This window comes from Oryctolagus cuniculus, chromosome 11 (assembly GCF_051225735.1).
Source record: "Oryctolagus cuniculus isolate XC-2025 breed Fujian yellow rabbit chromosome 11, ASM5122573v1, whole genome shotgun sequence".
NCBI lineage: Eukaryota > Metazoa > Chordata > Mammalia > Lagomorpha > Leporidae > Oryctolagus > Oryctolagus cuniculus.
The window spans coordinates 60,196,201-60,216,900 of record NC_142877.1 but is presented as its reverse complement, the minus strand read 5'-3'; the positions used below and the strand labels follow the sequence as shown (position 1 = coordinate 60,216,900).

General features: G+C 61.8%; 3 protein-coding genes and 1 long non-coding RNA gene across 30 annotated transcripts; 1 reads left to right on the top strand and 3 right to left on the bottom strand.

Moving 5' to 3' along the window:
• Positions 1 to 57: 57 nt before the first annotated feature.
• On the bottom strand, positions 58 to 6,297 carry SLC26A10P (Solute carrier family 26 member 10). Of its 11 annotated transcripts, XM_089308600.1 has the most exons (19): positions 5,948 to 6,176; positions 5,415 to 5,525; positions 4,797 to 4,954; positions 4,442 to 4,606; positions 4,084 to 4,236; positions 3,689 to 3,960; positions 3,359 to 3,441; positions 3,088 to 3,235; positions 2,891 to 3,004; positions 2,163 to 2,240; positions 1,974 to 2,069; positions 1,532 to 1,638; positions 1,376 to 1,445; positions 1,187 to 1,303; positions 1,033 to 1,066; positions 870 to 952; positions 722 to 776; positions 502 to 608; positions 58 to 212 (listed from the first exon to the last, which is right to left on the bottom strand). In XM_089308600.1, exons 11-19 carry the CDS (start codon positions 2,037 to 2,039, stop codon positions 174 to 176), a joined length of 678 nt encoding a protein of 225 aa, XP_089164726.1. In that variant the 5' UTR covers positions 2,040 to 2,069; positions 2,163 to 2,240; positions 2,891 to 3,004; positions 3,088 to 3,235; positions 3,359 to 3,441; positions 3,689 to 3,960; positions 4,084 to 4,236; positions 4,442 to 4,606; positions 4,797 to 4,954; positions 5,415 to 5,525; positions 5,948 to 6,176; the 3' UTR covers positions 58 to 173. The 11 variants fall into 11 exon arrangements, with proteins under 11 accessions (XP_089164726.1, XP_069908603.2, XP_089164723.1 ...); XM_070052502.2 differs by lacking the exon at positions 3,689 to 3,960 and having other exon boundaries at positions 1,187 to 1,294; positions 3,359 to 3,465; positions 5,948 to 6,297; XM_089308597.1 differs by lacking the exon at positions 3,689 to 3,960 and having other exon boundaries at positions 1,187 to 1,294; positions 4,135 to 4,236; positions 5,948 to 6,297.
• Positions 6,298 to 7,393: 1,096 nt separating this feature from the next.
• LOC127487429 (uncharacterized) lies at positions 7,394 to 17,025 on the top strand. The gene is made up of 4 exons (XR_016216829.1): positions 7,394 to 7,700; positions 14,454 to 14,533; positions 16,284 to 16,675; positions 16,779 to 17,025. It is a non-coding gene; the product is annotated as an uncharacterized LOC127487429 (long non-coding RNA).
• On the bottom strand, positions 8,057 to 14,943 carry ARHGEF25 (Rho guanine nucleotide exchange factor 25). 4 transcript variants are annotated; one of them, XM_008274224.5, is made up of 16 exons: positions 14,613 to 14,943; positions 14,266 to 14,350; positions 11,846 to 12,060; positions 11,632 to 11,727; positions 11,476 to 11,552; positions 11,259 to 11,325; positions 10,961 to 11,064; positions 10,753 to 10,822; positions 10,559 to 10,648; positions 10,378 to 10,470; positions 10,140 to 10,190; positions 9,848 to 9,925; positions 9,470 to 9,670; positions 9,151 to 9,331; positions 8,697 to 8,908; positions 8,057 to 8,452 (listed from the first exon to the last, which is right to left on the bottom strand). In XM_008274224.5, the coding sequence occupies exons 1-16, from the start codon at positions 14,709 to 14,711 to the stop codon at positions 8,342 to 8,344; spliced, it is 1,830 nt and encodes a 609-aa protein (XP_008272446.3). In that variant the 5' UTR covers positions 14,712 to 14,943; the 3' UTR covers positions 8,057 to 8,341. The 4 variants fall into 4 exon arrangements, with proteins under 4 accessions (XP_008272446.3, XP_002720966.3, XP_017205977.3 ...); XM_002720920.6 differs by having other exon boundaries at positions 14,236 to 14,350; positions 14,613 to 14,909; XM_017350488.4 differs by lacking the exons at positions 14,266 to 14,350; positions 14,613 to 14,943 and adding an exon at positions 12,929 to 13,521.
• DTX3 (deltex E3 ubiquitin ligase 3) lies at positions 15,135 to 19,956 on the bottom strand. 14 transcript variants are annotated; one of them, XR_016216827.1, is made up of 6 exons: positions 19,922 to 19,956; positions 18,580 to 18,644; positions 18,309 to 18,384; positions 17,285 to 18,005; positions 16,236 to 16,453; positions 15,135 to 15,870 (listed from the first exon to the last, which is right to left on the bottom strand). XR_016216827.1 is itself a non-coding variant. In XM_070052515.2 (6 exons), coding segments are annotated over exons 3-6 (1,044 nt in total). In that variant the 5' UTR covers positions 18,310 to 18,384; positions 18,501 to 18,644; positions 19,922 to 19,956; the 3' UTR covers positions 15,135 to 15,794. The 14 variants fall into 14 exon arrangements, 11 of the variants coding, with proteins under 11 accessions (XP_069908616.1, XP_051688941.1, XP_051688940.1 ...); XR_016216826.1 differs by having other exon boundaries at positions 17,285 to 17,986; XM_070052515.2 differs by having other exon boundaries at positions 17,257 to 18,005; positions 18,501 to 18,644.
• Between the last annotated feature and the right edge of the window lie 744 nt (positions 19,957 to 20,700).

Genomic DNA, 20,700 nt, shown 5'->3' with positions numbered 1-20,700 from the left:
TGCTGTGGGCATGGAGGAAGGGGCAGCAGGGGTCCCTGTGCAGACACCGAGACTCACTTCAGGGACCCCAGAGGCACGCAACTTCATTTTATTCATCACACTAAGCAAGGGGACTCATGGGCCAGCCACGGCCTTCTCACCCACAGACGGGGCCCTCTGCACCCTGGGGACCATCAGAGCCACACTGTGCAAATCTTGGGGCCAGTGAGCTCCTGCAGAAAACAGGGGACGGGCCGAGTGTAGGTCCGGTGCCTCCCTCCCTCCCTCCTTCTGAGGACACACCACCCCCTTGGGGACCTCAGCTTCTTCACCTGCAGCATGACCCTGGCTCCCTGGCTTGCTCTTAGGTCCACTGGTCATTGGCTGCCCACCCCTTCCTCCTTGATCTGCTATCAGTGCCCTTCCCAGATCCCACCCCCTGGATCTTCAGTCCCGCACCCCACCCTCACTTGCCCTTGCCCAGCGCCCCCTGGACCCCTCCTCGTGTCCCTGCCCCCTTACCAGTCTCTCCAAGGCATGAGCAGCTGCATCCTGGACACTGACAAACAGCTGCTCTGGGGTCACTGTGTCCAGGAGGCCTGCCCGGGTCAGTGTCCCCAGCACTGAGGCTGTGTAGGGAGGTGTCGTGCTGTAAGGCCTTGAGTCCACACTATGTCATCTTCCCTCCCCCAAGTGCCAAGTCATTCCCTGGTCTCTGAGCCCCGCCCTGCACACCACTTACCATTACACTGAGCCAGCAGGAGATGGATCCCAGCGTCTTGGCATCGGCGGGCTAGCTGTGGGAGCAAGACAGGAGGGATAGGGCCTGGTCGGAGGGTGGGGGTGGGATGGTGAGAGGGGCTTTCTCCTCCCCCTGCCTTCTCCCTCACCTGTGCCACCTCCCTGGCCCCAGCAGCATCTGCAAAGGTCACTCCACTGAAGTCTAGGATCACCACTCTGACAGGCTCAGCAACTAGGGGAGGAGAGGGTTGGGGAACCCAGATGCCTCCGTGGGTCAGACCCAGATCTGCCCCCTTGGCCCTGCTGTCTCACCTGTGTCAGGTGGGCCTTCCGGCTTTGGAGTGTCCTATGAGCATAGAGGGGTGGTCACCACCCCCAAGACGCAAGCATGAGCGTGTGTCCCTTGAGCCCCAGCCCCCTCCCCCCACTGCTTCATGGGCCACACTGCTATGCCCAGGGCCTTCACCTGGCCTTTTTCTGCAAGCCCCAGGTGACACTCTAGGCTGCGACGGAACTGCCCGCGGGTCCCAAAGTAGAGAGGCATTGGGCAGCTCAGGATGCAGAGCCCAGGCACCTGCAGGAGCTAAGGGGTCACAGGGTCACGGAAGCATCTGGGTCCAATCTTCTCTTCCGTCTGTGGTGGGAGCCCACCCACCTCGTGGCTGTCTCTGAGCGGCCTGTAGAGCTCGGTCCCCGCAGCGTGTCCCAGTGCCAGGCACTGCACCCTAGGAGGCAGCTGGGGTCAGATGCCCGTCTAGCCCCACCCAGCACCCTGTCCTCTGCCCTCCACTCCGCTCATCTCTCTGCCCACCTCTGCGTACGGCAGACCACGGTCATCATGGAGAAGACCACACCCACGGCCAGACCCAGCTCCACGCTCAGGGTCACCACAGCCACCCACGTGACCATCCACACAGCCTGCAGGACATGGACGGGGGTGGGCTGTGGTGGCCGGTGGCCGCCAGGGCGAGTGGAGGGGAGGGGTGGTTCCAGGAGAAAGCGGGGAGGGACAGGAGCCACCCAGCGGGATGCATGCCAAACGCAAAGGCCCCAGACCTTGTGCCAGCTGGGAGATTACAAACACACAGGTGCGAGCAGCTCACACCCCAGGCTTTGCCTTGTGTCCGAGTGAGGGTCTTAGGAGATACATGTACTGGAGGTGAGTGGTTGCAGAGGGTAAGACCCTGTGAGCTTGGGTCCAGGGCAGAGGCTAGGGATGCTGGAGGGATGGGAGGGGCCATGCCATTTCTCACAAAGTCCACACGGCTGATGCGCCAGAGTTGGGGCAGTTCGTGCATCTGGAAGAACATCTGGCGCATGCTGGAGATGTTGATGCAAGCCAGGACAGCCTTGGGGCACAGGAGGTGGGCTGACTACCCTGGTGACCTGCAATCCAGCCAGCCACCTGTCCCAGCCAGGCCCATGCCTCCTCTGCTCCTTACCTTGGGCAGGTAGTAGAAGAAGGGCCCGAGCCACAGCAGCACGGACAGGACCACTGTGCAGGAGAAGAGGCCTGCCAGCTGGAGGGAAGGGGGTGGAAGCGGAGGAGGCAGGGAGCCTACCCCCCACCCCCCACCACCATGAGAGGCCATCTCCCTGCCTGCCCTGCCTCATCTTCCTCCCGGACAGCTATTTCACTCCTCCACCCTCTTCATGACAGTCTGCCACTCACCTGCCCTCCCCCCAGTTAAACACCTATCATTTGTCCCCACTGCATGAGGTTCAGGTTCCCTATTTCTATAGCCCACCTCCAACCACTCGCCATGGCTGGGTTACCCTGTAAGCAGGCTGACCACATGCTCAGGGACCCACAAAGTAAAGGGAACAAAAAGTATTAGGGGGGAGACTTTGATATGTGGTATATCTTAAAAGAAAACATCCTCATGGGAGGAAAAAAAAACCGGATTCCGTCTCAAGTTCCTTAGACAGCTTGGTATTTTTATTTTGAACTGCACCTGGGGCACCATCAACTTTGTCGATACTCAGAGCCCACCAAGGTCTGGCTGAAACCCTGTTTCCTTGCAACTCCCCTGTGTACAACCACACCCTCCCGGATTGCCTCTGGAGAGGTGCCGCCAATTGCCCACCTGCTTCCGTACCACTGCCACCCTGGCCTGGAGGCCCCACTCTTTCCCCTCACCTCACCCAGGCATGCCGTCTTATGTCTTACCTGTGTATTCCCACCAGCATCCACGTGAAGGCTGGTCGTGGCCAGTGTGGCCGAGTTGGGGAAGCAAGAGAAGAGGGAGGAAATGAGGTTGGAAACACCGTGCGCCAAGAGCTCCTGGAAGGGTGCCATGAGGTGAAGAGGGAGGCATGGCGGGGGTGGGGGACTCCTAAACAAGGTCAGGGTCCACAAAGTCACACCTGGTTGGAGTCAATGGTGTAGCAATACTTGTCTGCGTAGATGGAGGCCAGGGAGGCGGACACGGCAAAAGTAACCAGTGCAATGGGCAGCGAGTTGGCCAGAGTCCTGGGCAGCTCAGCCAGGTTGGGGAAGTGGGGCTGGGGAAATCTGGACAAGGAGGGAGACATGGTGAGGATGGGTTGGGTGCTGCAGGGAGATAGGGAAGGCAAGGGGGGGGGATAAGGCAGGACAGGAGAGATGGGGTGAGAGGAGAGAAAGCCGGTCTCTCACCCTTGGGGCAGCAGCCCCACTATCTGAACGTTGTATCTTGTGTCCAGGGAGGAGGTGAAACAGAGCACGGTGGCCAGAAGCACCTGGTTCAGAGAGCCAATTAGGGCCTGGGGAGAGATGGGACCCTAGGCAGAAACTACCAGGCATGAGCATTACAGGATCAGGATGCAGGACCAGTGGTCCAAGAGCCCCTTGGCCACTCAGGAAGCCGGGGTGTAGATGGGAGGGCAATGCACTGCTGAATTACAGCTGAGGGGGGTCTGGGAAAGGCCCAGGGAGAGATGGGCCAGAGGATATGAAGGGGCTCCTGTAGGGGTCGTGGCTACCAACAGGGTCAACTGAGCCATCTTGAGTAGGGAAGCTGGCTGTGGAGACCTGGGACGTTGACTTTGTCGCAGCGAGGGAGAAAGCCGTCTTCCTGGGAAGGAAGACAGGCCAGGAATTGCAGAAAAGGGTCGTGGGGGAGTGCTGTGCCCGGCGCGACCGCAAGGGGCCGCTGTGGCCAGGAAGAAGGTGTCCTACGAGGTCTGGAGAGGACGCGGTGAGAGGTGGGACGGCGTGGGGAGGGGATTCTGCAGGGTCGAGGTGTCCGGGGAGGCGGCCTGGGAAAGTACACATGTGAGCATGACCTCTGGCCCGTGACCTCTCCGCGTTCCGCAAGGAGGCGGCCGCAGCACGGGCGGGATCTGTGCGGGGCGGGGAGCCGGCCCCGGGGCCGTCCTCACCATGACGACTTCCCCTGGGATCGGGGTGGGCAGCCTGTCTCGGAACCTCACGTTCAATTCCTTCACCGGCACCAGCAGCGCCAGGCTGAGCGCTGAGATGATCAGTTCGGCCGGACTGCTCCGGGGCAGCGCCATCAGCACGGCGGCCAGCGTCTGCGGGCAGGGCGGTGAGCGAGGACCCCAGCCAGGGTGACCGTCCCGGCAAGGACCCACCCGACCCAGGAGAGGCCCTCTGTTCCCGCTGCCGACGGGGGTGCCACCTCCTTCCCCTCGCCCCCAGCACGTGCCACCCTCCACCCTTTCGTGTTTCTCTCTTCCCCGCGACCGCTGGAAACCTCCGCTGATCTCCCATCCCCACCTTGAAGAGAGAGAAGCAGCCGATCTGGCGGGGGAGGGACAACCCCAAGAGGCTCGGCAGCTGGGACACGAGCACGTGCATCGCGGCCCCGCTGGTCAGCGCCTTGACCACAGGCTCGGACAGAAAGGTGGCCAGGACGCCGAGCTGCAGCGCGAACATCGCCAGCTGCGGGCGAGAAGACGCGCGCTCCCCCGGGCGAGGAGGCGCGGACCCGCTAGAGGGCAGTGCGCCAGCTTCCCCACGCGCCGCTGCATCCCCCCCCCCCCCCCCCGGCCCCGCGCCCTGCACCACAGCCTTCCCTCTCCCCGGGCCGCCAGTGTAGATCTCCCCAAGTGCTCCCCAGATCCTCCCTCACCATCAGCGCCCCGCTCCCGAAGGCCAGTGCCGAGGCCGCCCCAACTCTCTGGTCGTCCAGCTGCTCCCGCTCGACCGCGCTCAGGTTCCCCGCCAGGGGTTCGGGCACCAGCCGCTCTACCACCGAGCCGGTCATGAGGCTGAGGACCGCAAAGGTTCCTGGAGCAGGGCGACAAACGCAGAGCACCTGCCATAATACCCACGCAGGGCGACGCTCAAGATCTGCCGCTCTTGGGGAAACCGGGGGGTCAAGATCTGGCATAGCAGCCAGGAACCGCGGGGAGGGAGCACAGAGGGGGTGAACCTGCCAACAAAACTGCCACCCCCTGCAGACTCCTCGAGGACTTCTTGGGGGAGAAGAGGGGGACAGCGCATCTCATCTTTCCCTTCCGAAAGTCCCAGAGGCATTCATTTTAACCAAAACTCCCTGGGGTGCCCAGGTTCTAATAAATGCCCTCCTTTGCGCCCCTCCTGCCAGCATTGCCAAGATCAGTTTGCCAGCTGGGCTGCTACGGAGGGAAGGGAAGTTGAGAGGGAGAGAGGAATCGAGCTGGGTCGTCTCAGACTGCTGTCCATTCTCCCCCCACAGAGCAGTCACTGGAAGTCCCCAGTCACTCACCCGTGGACAGATGTCTCCCAGTGCCCAGCAAGCTGTAGATAAGGACGGGGAAGAAAGACGTGTAGAGTCCGAACACTGGGGGCACGGAGGTCAGGAGGGCAAAGGCCATGCCTGGGGAGAAGTGGAAGGAGAGGTGGGGGGTGCCCAGCTTCCAGGACCTGCCCTTTCTCGCGCTCTTACAGGCTGGCCCCGGGGGGCGCTAAGTCGGGCCGCTGTGAGGGAACTTAGGAGTTAAGGGGACTCCGTGGGAGGCCATGGAGGGGACGTAGGCAGTCACAGATCCGTGTCGGCCCAAGTCGTGGGGGGCCGGCACCCTGCCTCTCTCCAGCTCCCTGAGCCGGAACCGGCCCCAGACTTCTGGCAGGAGGGCGCAGGTGAGGGGCGATGGGGGTGGGGACCTGCTGGGGCTCCGCAGTGCTTACCCGAACTGGTCCTTCTCTCGCAGCCCCCAGTCCACTAACCCACCACCTCGCTCCCCAACGGAAGCGCTCCAGAGCTTGGGCCTCTGACAAGCGAGGGTCGGAGCCGCTCACCCTGGGGCACGTGCACGACGCCCACGGTCACTCCGGCCACGGCATCCCCGAGCAGCCAGGCCCGCCAGCGGTAAGAGGGCAGCCAGCGCAGCGGGGGCAGCCGCGCCTGCAGCAGGCGCCACGCCCCCCGCCCGGAGCAAGCGCGGGCCCGCAGCCTCCAGAACCTGGGCAAGAAGGACTCTGCCGGGAGCTCGGGTTCCTGCTCTGCGCCCCCGAAAAGCTGCTGGAACCGAACCTCAGTGAGAGGTTCCCTGAGCCTGGTGCCCAGCGGGTACTTCAGGTCGGAGGTCTCTCCCAGGCCTGGGCGGGTCCTGGCGCCCCGTGGTCCACTCATTTTGCCCTTGGCCAGCTCCGGCTTGACCGGGTCTTAAATAGCCCTCCCGCCTGCCTGCTAGAGACCCGCCTCCCTGAAGCACGGTCCAATCCGGCGCTGGAGGGCGCCCTCTCTTGGGGCCTGAGGCCGGGCCAGGGCTGCGGAGTGGGAGGACACTGTAAGTGCTGGGCGGCTCCTCCCACAACTTTGGCCCACCCGATGCTGGGGGCTGGCGATGGATAGGTATGGGGAGCCAAAGGACGAGAGCCCCCCTAAGACCCAGCACCCACCATGTGCGTTCCAAGCCCTCTGCCCCCTGCCTCTCCACTCCGGGTGCTCTCCCCATGTGCACTCTGGGCAGAGATGGAGGCTGGCTCCTCTCTCGGCACTGGTCCTTCCCCGCCCCTGTGCACTCACCCACCTGGGAGCAAGCAAGTTCAGTGCCCACTGGGAATCCCCAACCCACTTCCAAATCCTCACGGGGTACAGCCTGCCCCAAGAAAGCGGAAGGGGCTCTGCTGCCTTAGCAGTGCCGTCCACTAGGTGGGAAGCAGCTCTGTGCATCAGACCGGGATGGCGGCAGAGGCCCGCCAGCCCCACACCGCCGCCAGGAGTGAGTGGACCTCCACCACTGATGGGGACTGATAGGAAACTTTATTTCTTAGGAGCCAAAGAAAACCAAAGCAACACTTATTACTCCAAGTTCTATTCACAAAGTAGGCCATCGGAAACAGGTGTGTGGTTAACTCAGGTACAGAGGGGTCACCTGCCGGCCTCTGCACCCCTGTGGTCTTAAGGAATACAAAGGCTCTCCTCTCTGGAATCCTGCTCTCTGCACCATCCCCTCCTCTACTCACAAGAATCTTCAGCGCCCTCCCCATCAGCGGCTGGTCCCCCAGTCCCTGACCCCAAAGCCCCAGGGTGGGGTGCAGTGAGGGTGGGTCTCCCCTCTTCAATTCCTCCTATTGTTCCCCAGAAGTCTTATCTGGGCCCTACGTCCTGTCACCCTCCCCTTACGGATCCCTCCCCCCATTGTCGGCCTGGGGGACCTCAGGCCCACAGGGAGTCTCCAGCCTCTCCTCACCCTCCCACCCCAGCAGTCTATTGTCTGCTGAGGAAGTCCAAGTGCACGTGACCAAGCCCAGGGGACAGACGGACAGTGGACACACGGATGCGCAAAGACCCAGGCGGGGCATCTGGACGTGGATCTCTGCACGCCCGGCTCTCTCTGTTCCAGAGGTTGGGAGGGGTGACGATCCCCATAGGTTCCCCACTCGACGCTGAGGTTTGAAGAACCTCTCCTGCTCAGTATGACGTGACTGATGGCCTCACAGACGGCAAAGACAAGGAGATCTGGAGCCAGGAAGGGGCCACAGCGCCCAGGACCCTCTGCACCGTCCCATCCTCCCTCGGCGGAGTGAGGAGTCCTCGTGAGGAAAGGTACTCTGGGCATCCTGTGCTTCGCCATCTGGCGGTGCAGGGAGTGGGTGGTCACACTACACTGGGCTTTCCTGGGGGTGTTACAGACCAGGGGGCAGATCTGGGGGAGGGCAGAGGAGCTGGCTAAAGGACAGAATACAAGGATCCGCGATTTTCCAGGGGCTGCAAGCCCTCAGGGTGGACTGAGCTGCAGGGACGCAGGAATAGATGACCACATGACCCCCAGGAACAGATGACCACATGACCACATTTATCTCACGCCGTGTGCCCAGGGGGGCGCCTGATCTCTTCTACCCCACTGTGCCCCATGTACCCTCACGACAGAATTCCCTTCCCTCTGCCAGGACAGCAGCCTCGGGGATATCACAAAACCTTTATTCTCAGAAAACAGGAAAAACTAAAGCAGGAGTTTCTATCTGGCCCTTGCCCCAGCCCTCTCACTCCCCCTCATCGCCTCCCTTTGGGGAGACTGTGAGGCATGCACAGGGGTGGGAGCGGGTCCAGGTTCTCCTCCCCGAGCTGCCCAGCCTCGCCCCTCCACACACTTCAGGAGAGAAGGCTTCCAAGTCACCGCCGGCATGGCCCTGGAGCTCCCTGGGGAGCAGGTCGCAGAGAGAGCACCACCCTGTGCCCTTCACCGCTTACAGCTCATCTTCGTCCAGCTTAGCAAGTCTGGCCTGGCAGGGCGGGGTTGGAGGAGTCACAGGGACTGGGGGAGGGTCCCGAGGAGCCTGGGGGATGTCATGGAGGGCCTGAGGAAAGAATCGAGTCACAGGATGCAAAAAGGCCAAGAAGGACTTTTCACTCTTCTCTTTGCAGTATAAGCCCTTGGCCAAGCCCCTCCCACTGTCAGCCTCTAGCAGAGTTAAAAGGGGTGGGGGGTGGGGGGTAAGGGAGGGGAAATAGGGAGGAGCAGACTGAAGAAAGGGCAGATGTTGGGGGGGACCACAGAACAAGAGAGTCCCTCCCCCCACTTTGCCCCTCCATCCTTCATACCTGTGTGTCCAGGGGCAAGGGCGCTCTGGCCACCTCCCCTTTGGGCATCAGCAGCAGGGAGGGGAGAGAGCCGTTGATGGGTGTCCGTGTGCTGGCCTGGGCCCGGTCTCCTGGCTGAGTTCTCCCAGGGCTCCCCACCCCAGGGCCCCCTGGCCGCCCCAGGCTGTTGGTCTGGCTCTCCCGTCTCTGGTACTCAATGGGTGACTGCAAGGCTGGGCAAGGACAGGGGGAGAAGGCAGGTTATAGCAGAGACAGCCCCTTTCACGCTGGGCTCTGCTCAGACCACCCTCCCAGCCGGCCCCTCTCCCCCAGGGACCACCAGCTAGTGTGAAATACTTGGGGCTTTAGGGGCTTCTGAGTCACTCAGTGTGGGGCCAATCAGACGGCAGGGGCTGAAGGAGGCAGTGAGGGATTCAAGAGGGCCTGGGGCTGGGGGAGCAGGTATGGGCCTCACCGTTGAGAAAGTCCCGCTGGCTTTCCAGGATCTGTGCCACCTGCTTGATCCAGGCCTGGCTCACGGCAGGCTCGGCAGCCTGCAGGACGTAGCGCTGGACGCCGCCCTCCGGCCCTCTGGAGGTCAGTGCGAAGCGGCAAGGGTCCCCTTGGAGGTTCCCCTCCAGGCCCAGGCAGCTCACCTGAACCGGCAGACAGGAGATGGTCCCCAGGTTCCTCAGCCCCTCTCTGGGTCCAGGCCCCTCCAACCATCCGAGAGCCAGCCAGCCAGCCTCGCCGGGCCTCACCCTGTCTCAGGCAGGCCCTCCCTCAGAGCCCACCTTGATGCTGCTCTTATATACGTAACCGGGCTGCATTCCGCCTCGCGTGCCTCCTCCTAGGGCCTCGCTGAAGATGACAATTTGCTCAAAGAGGAAGACGCGCCTCTCTCGCCCTCGGGCAGACAGCAGCCCCCCAGCCTCAGGCTCTGTGACCCAGAATGTGTCCTGACCCAAGAGCTTCCCCTGAGCGGTCAGCTTGCCCTAGAACCAAAACATGCGACCTCTGAGAAAGACCCTGGAGGGAGAACGTCCCCTCCCAGACATTCCCAACCAACTGCCCGGCCCGCAGGGGCTGCCCCCACCCCCCCAGCAACCTGCAGAGAGCTATGACTGGGGCCGAACACACAGGGCGGCCAAGCTCATCTCCTACCCCCATACCTCAAATCCCCGCAGTCTCCCCAAGGTCATCATGTCGTTGCAGCGTTTGGGCACGAAGCACATGACCTCCACTGCTCGCTGTGACTCAGGTGAGAGGGGAGCACAGCGAGGCCAAGAGAATCATGACCAAGAACCAGCCAACCGCCTCTCCAGACTTCCCCAGACCGCCTCGACCCCAGCCAGCCTCCCCAAAGCAACAGACAGCTCCAAGCCGCCCCAAGGGCTGGGGGAACCCAAGACAGGAAGAGGGGAAGGTGCACACGGTGTGTGCAGGCAGAGCCAGGGACCTCACCTGCAGCTCCTCAGTGTCCATGCCAGCTCTGCTGTAATACTTGAGGAAATCCTAAGACACACAGCACAATGGCTCAGGGAGCCAGGAGGCCATCCTCAGATGCTCCCCCAGCCTCCCCAAGCACACAAGCTTGGACCCCGCAGGAAGCCTGGGGGAGCCTTAAGATCCCTGGGGAGGTTATTCGACAGGTGAGGGTCACGGCAGCGGGGCCTTGTGGGGAGGAGCAGGTGGCCCTGACCTTGAGTAGCAGCTGGTATTTCATGATCCGCTGCACAGGTTTGATGAGGAGGTCGTTCAGCTGCAGGCGATGCCCCAGCTGCTGCCTGAGCTCCTGGGGACGGGAACAGAGCAGTTATGCAGCCTGGAAAAGCCTGCTCGGGCCAATTCTGTCCTCCCCATAAGGCACCTCAGCTACTGACCTCAAAGTAGCTGTCCCCAAACTCTGATACCACGTGCTCTGACTTGGGCTTATTCTGACAGTACACCACGTACATATGCAACCGCCGCTCCTACCAGGGGTAATGGGGGAAGACAGAGTAAGGTGGGCAAGGAGGGAGGGCTTGTCGTCCAGAGCTGGAACCCATTCCCAAGCCCCTCCCCTCCCAGGCCTCACGTGTTTGATGAATAGCTGAGCCAGCCAATCAGGATCCTTCAAGCACCGCTGTAGCTCCTGCAGGAAATAGCTGCAGAGTTGACGGAAAGGCAGGTCAAACACATTTCAGAGCCCTTCCCTCCCTGTCATCCCCCAGTTTGAGGGCTGCTCTGGAGGTGCTCCCTACAAAACTATATCGAACACTCCTTAGGTCACCCGGGTCACTCACTCTCGGTGCCATTCGTAAATCTGCTGGATGTTCCCGAACACAATCCTGTCGCGGCCGCGAAGACTCTCGGGCACCCCCTGAGCTGCCATGGTGGCCATGTAGCCCTGTGGGAAGGTCGGGATGGAAGCCTGAGCATGAGGCCCTAGAAGGGCTGGGAAACCCCACCCTCCAAGCAGCCTGTCAGAAGTGGAGGGAGGGCTGAGGGGGCGGGACCAAAGGTATCTCTCAAAAATAGCCCTGGCCCAGGGGAGGGCTGGCTGGCCAGCCAGGCCAGGGCTGGGAGAGGTCAGAGGCCTACCTGCACAATGTGCCCCAGGTCGTCCACGTACATTTTCTCGGTCTCCACCAGTTCGCTCAGGACGTACCTGGGAAGGGAGCAGGTGGATTCAGAGTCTGGGCACACCCTTGATCTGGCCACTTCCTCCCCCCTGGGCTAGATGCTCCTTTGTCCCCAGAGTCTGCCTCAGAGGGAATTTCACCTAAAACAGGAGGCACGGCGCAGTGTGGACACTTACATACTCCTTTCCAGAGCCTTCTTCTTCTGTTCCTCCTCGCTCTCAGGGGTTTGGGACAAAGTCTCCTCTTCCCGGGGCTGCGAGCAAAGTATATCCTAGGGTCAGCACATGTGCCCCTTGGGTGAGGGGAGCCACGCCACAGCCGTCTCTTCACACCTGTGTCTTATCTCCAGGACCTTCCAATAACGTGGTCAGTAAGGTCAGTCCTGGCAGCTCCTCTCCTGCGGCTAGAGCTGGCTCCAGCATCCAGTTCTGAGGTCAAAGGTCAAATGTCAGAGATCAGAGAGCAGCTAGGTCTCCTCCAGTGACCAGTGGCCCCAGTTTGTCCTCTCTTCCGGACTCCTTCAGGGGTGTCCTGCTCTCTGCTCACCTCATAGGGTCCAGCCTGGCCACCGTCTGCCTCAGCTTCCACACTCAGGCAATGTTTGGAATGATCCAGCCATCTCTTCAGGCCACTGACTGGCCCTGGGGGCCCCGGGGAACAGGGGCCAGAGCTCAGGCCTGAGCTGAGGCCAGAGGGGGCAGCCAGACCCGAGGCAGCAGAAGCTGATATACTCCCCTCACTGCCAGCAACGGAATAGGATTCTAACGGAGGAAAATAAAAAAAAAGAGAGAGAGAAAGACAGTGAGACATTGCCCCAGTTCTAGTCTAAGGGGCCCCAGGGAACCCCAGGTGGCCTCCCCATGGTGAGGAGCAGCCTGTCCCCCCCACCCTACCCCTGGGGGGCATTGCTTTCCTACCATCCTTATTTTTGTTGGCCAGGACAGAAACTTTCTCAGGACAAGTAAACATCTGGCCCCCCAGGCCTGGAACCCCCAGTGACTCCTGGAAGTACCCCATATCCTGAACACAGCACAGAACTGTGGGGGGGCAGCCATCTGGGCAGACACTGGAAGCTAGGGGTGGCCATCTGCTCTCCTACAACCCTCCCCCTTCCAGTGGGTACAGACCATTCTCCAGGAAAGGGTGGAGGGAGCTCAGAGTCCATCTGCCACCCCCAGACCCCTCCTCCACCAGTGGCAGTAATCACTATAAAAAGAAAAGACTTCTGCAGCCCACCCCTCAACAGCAGTGCAAACCCAAGCAGGGGCCAGCATGTCAGGGTTAGCTTTGGCCTGGGCTGGGGGTCGCAGGGCTGCGATGCATTGCCCCTCATTCTTCCACCCCCCTGGGCCCCTTCACCAGTAGATCAGAGGCAGGTACCTGGTTCTAGGCCTAAGGGAATTGTGGGTGGGTTTTCGCATACCCAGTTAACTGCCAGCTAAGCCTCTCCTGCCCCTTCCCCAATCTTCTTAACTTGAGCTGACAGAAATCTGGAAGCAGAAGGGGTCTGAGAGATCCTCTATTGAAGTCACTCTCCTGGAAAACGCCTGGTCCAGTTCCCCCTCCTAGAGCCCCAAGCCCGAGCCCGCCCGCCCCCACCCCATTCAACATCTGGGACCTCGCACTCACCACGTCCCCCCCGGGCGAAGCAGCAGCCGCATTTTGCCAGCACTTTTCGGATCACACGGGGACAGGCGCAGCGACCCCCCTTGTGCCCCCCCCGCATGGCGCCCGGGCCCCCCCGCGCCCCCCACCCGGGCCGGCCATGCAGGGGGAATCACGGGGGGCGGGGCGGGGATGGCGCAGGGCGCACACCCCCCCTCCCTCCTACCCGGGTCCAGGCTGGGGGAGGGGGGGAGGGATGGGATGGGGAGGGGGCGTCCAGGGGTGGACGGAAGTCTGGCCTGGAGGAGGGCTGGGGGCTCTGGAAAGAGGGCGGCGGGGGACCAGCCGCCGAGCTGGGCGGAGAGGGCTTCCGGAACCCTGTGGGTGCGGGGCCCAGGGTCCAGATGTCCAGCTGTGGGGGAGGATGGGTGGGAGAGGCTGGGCCGGGATGCGGCAGCCGCTCCAGCTCCGTCTCCGGCCTCTGGCTGGGGGGTGGCTCTCGGCCCGGGCGGGGGAGGAGGCGGGGGCCGACTCCCCGAGCCACTGGCGCTGCGCGGGTCCGGCCGAGAGCGAGCCGAATAACAGGCCCGGCCGCGGTGCCGCCGCGGGGAGGGGCCTCTGCGGCCCGGCTCCGCCTCCCCCTAGCGCTCCCTCTCCTGCCCGCGCGGGGTTCCCGCCCCCGCCCCTCCCCCTCCCGCAGGCACCACCACGTTCCCACTCCACGTCCCCAGCGCCTCTGCCCCTCCTCCGAGGCCTGAGCTCCCCCGCCCCGGGCCTCCGGCCTCCCGCATCTCGGGGCTGGGGCTGCGTGCGGAGCGCCGGCTGGGGGTTAAGGCTGTCGGCGGGGTCGGCCTGGGTCGCCCCTCTGCATCTGTGGTGGAGAACAGCTAGGTGGCCTGCACGAATTTGTCCTGGGGTCGGGACTGTCCCCAGGCGCGCGGGCGGGGGACCACCAGGGGATGCGCGTCTAGGGAGTTAGTCCTTTGTGGGGAACACAATCCAGGTGCCGCCCTGTGGCCCGACCCTCTTCCCTCCAGGCCCCGGGACTCCAGCTGAGACTAATCACCAATTAAGGCGAAGTCCCAGAGCCTGGGCTGGCGGGAGGCCAGGGGTGGGGCGCGGGACACTCGGCCTGCGGGGGCTCGGGAGCGGCCGAGGTGAGGGACACGTATCGGACAAGAGGGCGACGAGCAGCGTGGAGGTCTCAGCGATTACATGGGTCTCGTGCAAATTAGATGCCAGCCTTTATGCTAACAAGAGCAGAATGTTTTTGAAGTCGCCACTTCGCGCAGGATGGCAAACCACACCCCATCCCACCCGCTGCTCCTTACCGGGCTGCGGAGGCCCGGCGAGGACCTCACCTTCGCGCTCTCGGCTCGGACCCGCCTCGGCACAGTTAGCCTCTGGCTCGATACACCCCGGCCCCTGGGGGCTTCTCTTAGAGGGCTGCGGGGACAGAGGAGCGTAAGGAACCCGCCTTCCCAGGCAGCCTTGACCTCCCCTCCCCCCCCCTTCTTCCCGCCTGTCAAAATCCACATTTTTATAAAAGGGTCTCCCCGGACGTATCTGTGGCCATCGGATGGAAACCCACGGACTTCCGCGACTGCCCTGCAGAACTCTTGTTTGCAGGTAAACTGAGTTGGAGGTACCGCGCTACTGAGGGCCCCCAAAGACCCCCCCGAATCCACCGTAATCCCCACTTTCTTACCCCATCCTGCCCGGGTACGGCGCATGCGCGGAGCATGCCCCCCATGACCCCCAGTATCCGGTCAGTGCGGCCAGGGGCGGGGCGGTCCGGGGGCTTCATGCTGGACCCCTACCCTGCTCCAAGTTTCAGGGCCGAGGGGGCACGGAAGCTGGGGGGCTCTGAGGCCTGCGCGCGTCCGGGGAGTTGCTGCTGCCGAATCCGCCCCCTGCCCGGCTCCGCCCCTGCTCCCACCCCAGCCAAACTTTGCAAAAGGGGTAGGGTTGTTCCTCTCTCTACAACCATAGCTCAACAACAAACAAACCCCTCTTGATCCTGATTCCAATATCGAAGCGCGTGACAGGGCTTCGCAGCGTTGCTACAGAGCCCACAGCGCGCATTGCGTTTCTGCAGCTCCTCCCCAAGCAGAGGCAGCCAGAAAGGCTCACCGGGGTTCCCAGACACCCCCCCCCCCGCCCCTTCCCCGCAAGCCCCACTCCCCCATCCTGCCCCCACCCTTGCAGGGAACACAACGGGTGTGGCATAGAGAGTTGCATATTTTACTTTATTTTTATTAAATTAAAAGCTACAGTCTGGCGGCGATTCCAGAAGGGGGTAAGGAGGTTCCTTATAGGGGGCAGAGAAGAGCGAGGGAAAGACAGACTGACAGAGACAGACACAGGAGAGAAAGGACAAGATTAGGGTGGGAGAACTGTATCTGATGAACACACACACACACACACACACACACACAGAGCCGGCTCCATGGGGGGCTCACATCAGCCCAATTCCTCCTCCCCCACAAGGAAGTTCAGCAGTGAAGCAGTATGGGGGGTAGGGATTCCAGGGACCCCCCCTGCCCCTCCCCACCCCAGTCCTTTCTCAGTTTAGTCACTGGAGCACAGCACATACCAGGAAAAGCCAAGGGCACTGGAGGGCCTAGGAGCGGGGAGTATGTACACCGGGAGTGGGAGCAGAGCCTTGGGATCAGCCTCTGCCAGAAGGGAGTGGCTCACAGGGCACTGAAGCACTTGGCCAGTGAGGGACAGGGGAAGGGGTGGGCCCTCTCCCTCTGAGCTCCCTCCCCGGTCAGACAGGTCCCCTACTTGTGTGGTGTGGAGGGGACAGGGCAGGGGGGGAGAAGAACAGAGGCTTCCAGTGGGTCCTAGTAGAGGACGACAGGGGCCTTGGCAAAGGGGATGTCCTTCAGTCATCTGTGATACCCTTGGCTCTCAGTTCCTCTTGCACCCGGGTCAGGTAGGTAGGGTCCGGGTACCCAAACCTGGGAACAAAGAGAAATGGGGACCAGGGTTAGCTGATGGGACTTGCTCCTGCTACCCGATGCGCAACTTCATTCTGGGTGACTCAGGAGAGGCCCCCATTTGGACTCCTCCCCTGCTCCTCTAGGAAGGACTTCCAATTCAAGGTAACAGCCCAAGTCTGGCTTTTTTTTTTTTTTTTTTTCTTTTTTTTTGTAAGTTAAGCTGGGCCCTTCCCAACCAGGTTGAATGTAGGAAACTGAAACTGAGATGGAAGACATGGTCCTCTCCACTTAGGGGGCTCCCAGCGGGAGGGGGCTGACGTTGTGCCCTCGGTGGCCATGGAGAGGGGGAGGAGCCAAGGCAGGGAGATGAAGAGGTGTCGCACAGCTGGGGTCCCCCTGTGCAGCTGGTCTTGTGGTGGATGTCGTTCCAGGTGATGACATTCGGTCTCCCTGTGGTCATGGACGTGCCGATGGTGAAGGTGAGACGCTGGTCAAACGCCTTCCGGAACAGGGTCAGCACCTTGTTGCCCTCAGGGCAGTCCGGGAGGTAGGCCACCCGGGTGGTGCCAGGATACCGAACCCCTGGGTTTGGGTGTTCAGCCTGTAAGGAAGGTGGGAAGCAGAGCGGGCCGTGAGCAGCTGGGCACCCCCAAGGCCCAGAAACCAACCGCAGCTCATATGGACGGGGCAGCAATAGGCTGCCAGCCTTGCAGATAACCTCACTGTTATGAGGTTCCCACAGCTGTCCCAACCCCTCCAGTCTCAATTCAGCAGTCAGAGGATTCTTAGAAGTGATAGAAGGAAGCTGGCCATTACAGTCCAGGTAGAAAATAAAGTCTCTTTCCGCCTCCCCTTCTCCGCCTGCGAACACTCCTAATGCTTCTGCCCCTGCCTAACCTGTTCCACCCTTGCTTTCTTCTTCCAAGCCACCTCCTCCCTCTGCACACCGGAAGTGGACATTACTCTTTGCACAGCAGAAAAACACCTGTAGGACTTTGGCCAATCCCATCATCCAGGTTTTACTCTCCCATAAATCCGGAACAGCATAACAGCTCTGTTTGGACGGGCAGGTCCCTTCCTGCCGAGCCTGCCTGCACGGGAGCCACCACCTTCCTAGAATTTCCCTCTGCTGAGAATGTCTGTGGATGTCCAGGCTCACGGAGGCAATAACAGGCAATTCCCTTCTCTCATACTTGATACTCATGTGAGCCCTGGCAGTCATGGGGATGGGAAAGCTGAGCCTGAAAGGGACCTCCCAGCTCCAGGGTCCGAAGCAGGAAGGCACACCAGGCGGCAGCAAGGCTGAGTCTAAGAAATGCATTCCCCCTCACCCAGTTTCCTCGGTCAGAGAAGGGGCCTGGGGAAGACCAGAAGGGAAGGCAAGGAAGGCCACGGTCTTCTTACCCCCTGGACACCGGGCGGGAAGACGTACTGGATGACAATGGTGCCGTACTTCTCATAGCTGGGCAGCAGGAGGGTGGCGTCCTTGGAGACCAGCATCCGCCCGTTCTGGGGCTGGTTGCCCACCAGCTGCCCGTAGAAGCGGCCGCACATGGGGCAGGCCTTCTTCACCTGCAGGGCGCGGGTGATGCAGCCCTCGCAGAAGGAGTGCCGGCACTTCTCCAGCGTCTTGGCGTTCTGGATCTCCCCCAGACAGATGGGGCAGGTGCTCTCCTGCTCTTCTGCCTCTTCCCGGAGGCGGGGAGGCAGGGGAGGGGGCAGGGGAGGAGGAGGAGGAGGAAGGCCTCGTGCCCCTGGGGGCAAGAGGGGGGCTGCTCGGAGCGGGGGTGGGCCTGGGCGGTGCAGCTCGGGGTGCTCCCCCCCACCCCCCAGAGCCAGGCAGCCCATCAGCTCGCCCTGCCTCTGAGCTTTCTTCAGCTCTTTCTCTGCCTCCTTCAGCAGCCCCTTGAGAGCCTTGCGGGCCAGGTAGAGCCCATTGGGAGGGGCGGGGGGCGGGCCCTGCGGGGAGAGCTGGAGAACGTAGATGTCAGAAGTCTCGCCATCTATGAGGATGGACACGCGGTGCTCCTCCCGAAGCCGGGCCAGCCGGGCTGGGGTCTCCTTGCTCAGGAAGTCCCACACAGGCTTGGAGACAGTCACTTTGTTCTTGCAGGTGCCTCCACAGGCTGCCATTCTGGACAGGACGAACGACACTGCCCCCAGGGTGAAAGGGACTCAGGGTGGGGGGTCCCCATGGACAGGTGCCAGTGCCTCCTACATCAGGCTCCTGCCAAAGCCCACATGACCCCTATGCTCTCAAAGCTGAGCCCCCAGCCCCTCCCCCAGCTCTACCTTCCATTGAACCCCAGCACCCACTGAAGGCAAGAGTTTCCATAACTTTGTTTGTTATGATGGAAACATCAGTCTGGCTGTTTCTTTCCATTCTCCCGCTACACAGAAACAATGTGTCCCTCTGCCCTCTGGGGAGTTTTGATGCCCCCCTCTCCTTTGCTCACTTTGATCCTGAAGAGCTTAGAATTGGCATGCAGGCTCACTCTCTCTTTCCTGCTCCCTACTTGTGGGTTGTATCACCTGGTAGGGTGGGGAGGAAGAGGAGAAAAAGTAAGAAACCCCTTCTGCCAATTCCCACAGGTCCCAACCCAGCAGCCTGAAACAGAGGCAGGAGTGTGTCTCTGAGTGTAGATTACCGAATAGGGTTACTTGGGACACGGGAGGGAGGAGATCCATGTCTGGGTGGAAGCTGAGGTTCCCACAAGGGGCAAGTACCTGGAAAGCCCATGGAAGATGACGGCAGCAGAAGCCCCTCTATATCCACACTCAGCTGACCAGGGCTGGGGGAGGGTTAACAGTTACCATGGCAAATGTTCTCTCTCTCCCTGGCAGCCCAGAAACAAAACTTCTCCCAGGTACTCTCCTCCCCTGCAGAATGCCATTCCCAGCCTCCCCCGAGGTTGCAAGAGGCACTGTGACCTGTTAACCTTCCTCTTCCCGGCGCCAGCTCTGGGGCTCCCCAACAAGCCCAGGGTCCAAGTAAGAGAAGTCAACACAGCAGAAGCCCACATCAGTGGAGCTTTCTTATCACCTTCCTCAGATCACACAGACAAGAAATTGCCCTGTGCTCCCCAACTCCTTGTCCTGCTCCCACTTTCTCAAAGAACTCTGCCCTGAAGCCGGTGAGCTGAAGTTAGGGGTGCAGAAAGGGCAGCGGCCCCTGCAGTAACAAAGTTCTCACCGTCACCTTTGAGACCCAGCATGCCCGCGGGGCTGCTTGCCAGCTCCCGGGTCTGCATTTAGGGAGGGGCAGGGCTCAGGGGCACAGCTGGAGGGGTCAGAGGTGTCCCTGAGCCCTGTCAGATTCAGTCACTGGGCTGTCCTCACAACACCTCCAAATGCAGCTTGTCAACTAGAAAGAGGGGCCATGTGACCTCAATTTCTTATCTGATCCAAAAAGGAGCAGCTGTCCCTTTGTGCCTCCATCGTAGTCTGCTCAAGGCCAGATGGACCTCGGATTCAGAAAGTGACACTGGATCTTAGAGCCCCCAGTGCTTGCCCCTGATGGAGCATCCCCTTCCCGACGTGGGGGGGGGGGGGGAGACCCCTAGGACCTAAGTGTCCTAGCTCCAAGTCCTGCTGGCACAGAAGAGGGAGGCGGGGCCACCGCTTAGGCTGGGTCTGTGATTCCTCTGGGGCAGCCCTGGCCGGACTCGGGCCCAGTTCTGGCCTCCAGATAGAGGGTGGAGGCAGGGACAGCCCGGAAGGGCAAGGGTCCCTCGGGGCATCCACTGTGGCAGCTCCACCCCTCCCCCCACGACCCCCTCCAGGTCCCGACCTGGACCCAACTCCCCACTTCCCCTACTCGCCCAAGCCCCCACAGCCTCACCACCAGCTGGGTGGTGTACGGTGGCCTGATCGCGGCCCTCAGAACCCCCAGACGGAGGCCTGGAGGCCGGGGCCGGAGGATCAGAGAGATGAAGGGCCGGGCACCGAGGGGGGCCCCGGCGCGGTGCGTGGGGGTAGGGGATGCCAGAGGAGGTGGGGGGGCGTGAGGGGGCCGCGAGCGGGGGCCGGGGGGCGCGCAGTGGGTGTGGGGGGCGCCGGGCTCACCTACCTCTCGTCAGCGCCGCCATTGCCGGTCACATGACTGAGGCTGTTGCTGGGATGACGGTCCGGGCCTTAGCAACAAGGGGGGGGAGACCCTGAGAGGGTTGGGGGGGCTGCAGGGGTGCAGTGAGAGACTGAGGAAGAGGGAGGACAGCACCCCCTCTCCCGTCACAGGTGATGATTACCGCTTCCCTTGACCCCTGCTATGCGGGAGCCCCTGCCCTTCCGCCCCAAAACAAAAATGGAGGCGCAGTCCCAGGCTTGGGAGGGAGGGGTGGCGTCATGTAAGTGAGGGTAGGAGGTTAAATCCCTCGGAGACGCCACCCTCCTCGCGCCCCTCCTCTCCTTTCCCAGCCAGCTGCGTGGCAGCTTCGGGGGGCGGGGGCTGGAGGGGCAGGGTTTGCGAATCCTTGTGCGGGGACTTGGGAGGAACGAGGCGGGATGGGAAGGGGCACAGTGAAAAGCAACGCACTGATTCTAAAACAGAAGCGTCTCCTTACCAGCGGCTCCGGGGCCCTCCCTCGCCCCTGGCCTCTTCCCAGATCACCTGGGACCCCCACCACCTGCGCTCACACAAGGGGACTGCCTGATCCTTCCCCTTCCAAGACTGGGGTAGCGAGGCTGGTGCAGAATGAGCAAGTGAATACACTGTTTTGTTTTTCAAATCACTGGGGGTGGTGCTGGTGTCAAGTGTATGGTTCTAATAGAGTTAAAAACTCAGAAAGGAAAAAAAAAAAGCCAGCTCTGTTCTGCTTCCCACGTCAGGCAGTCTCCGCCCCCACCCAG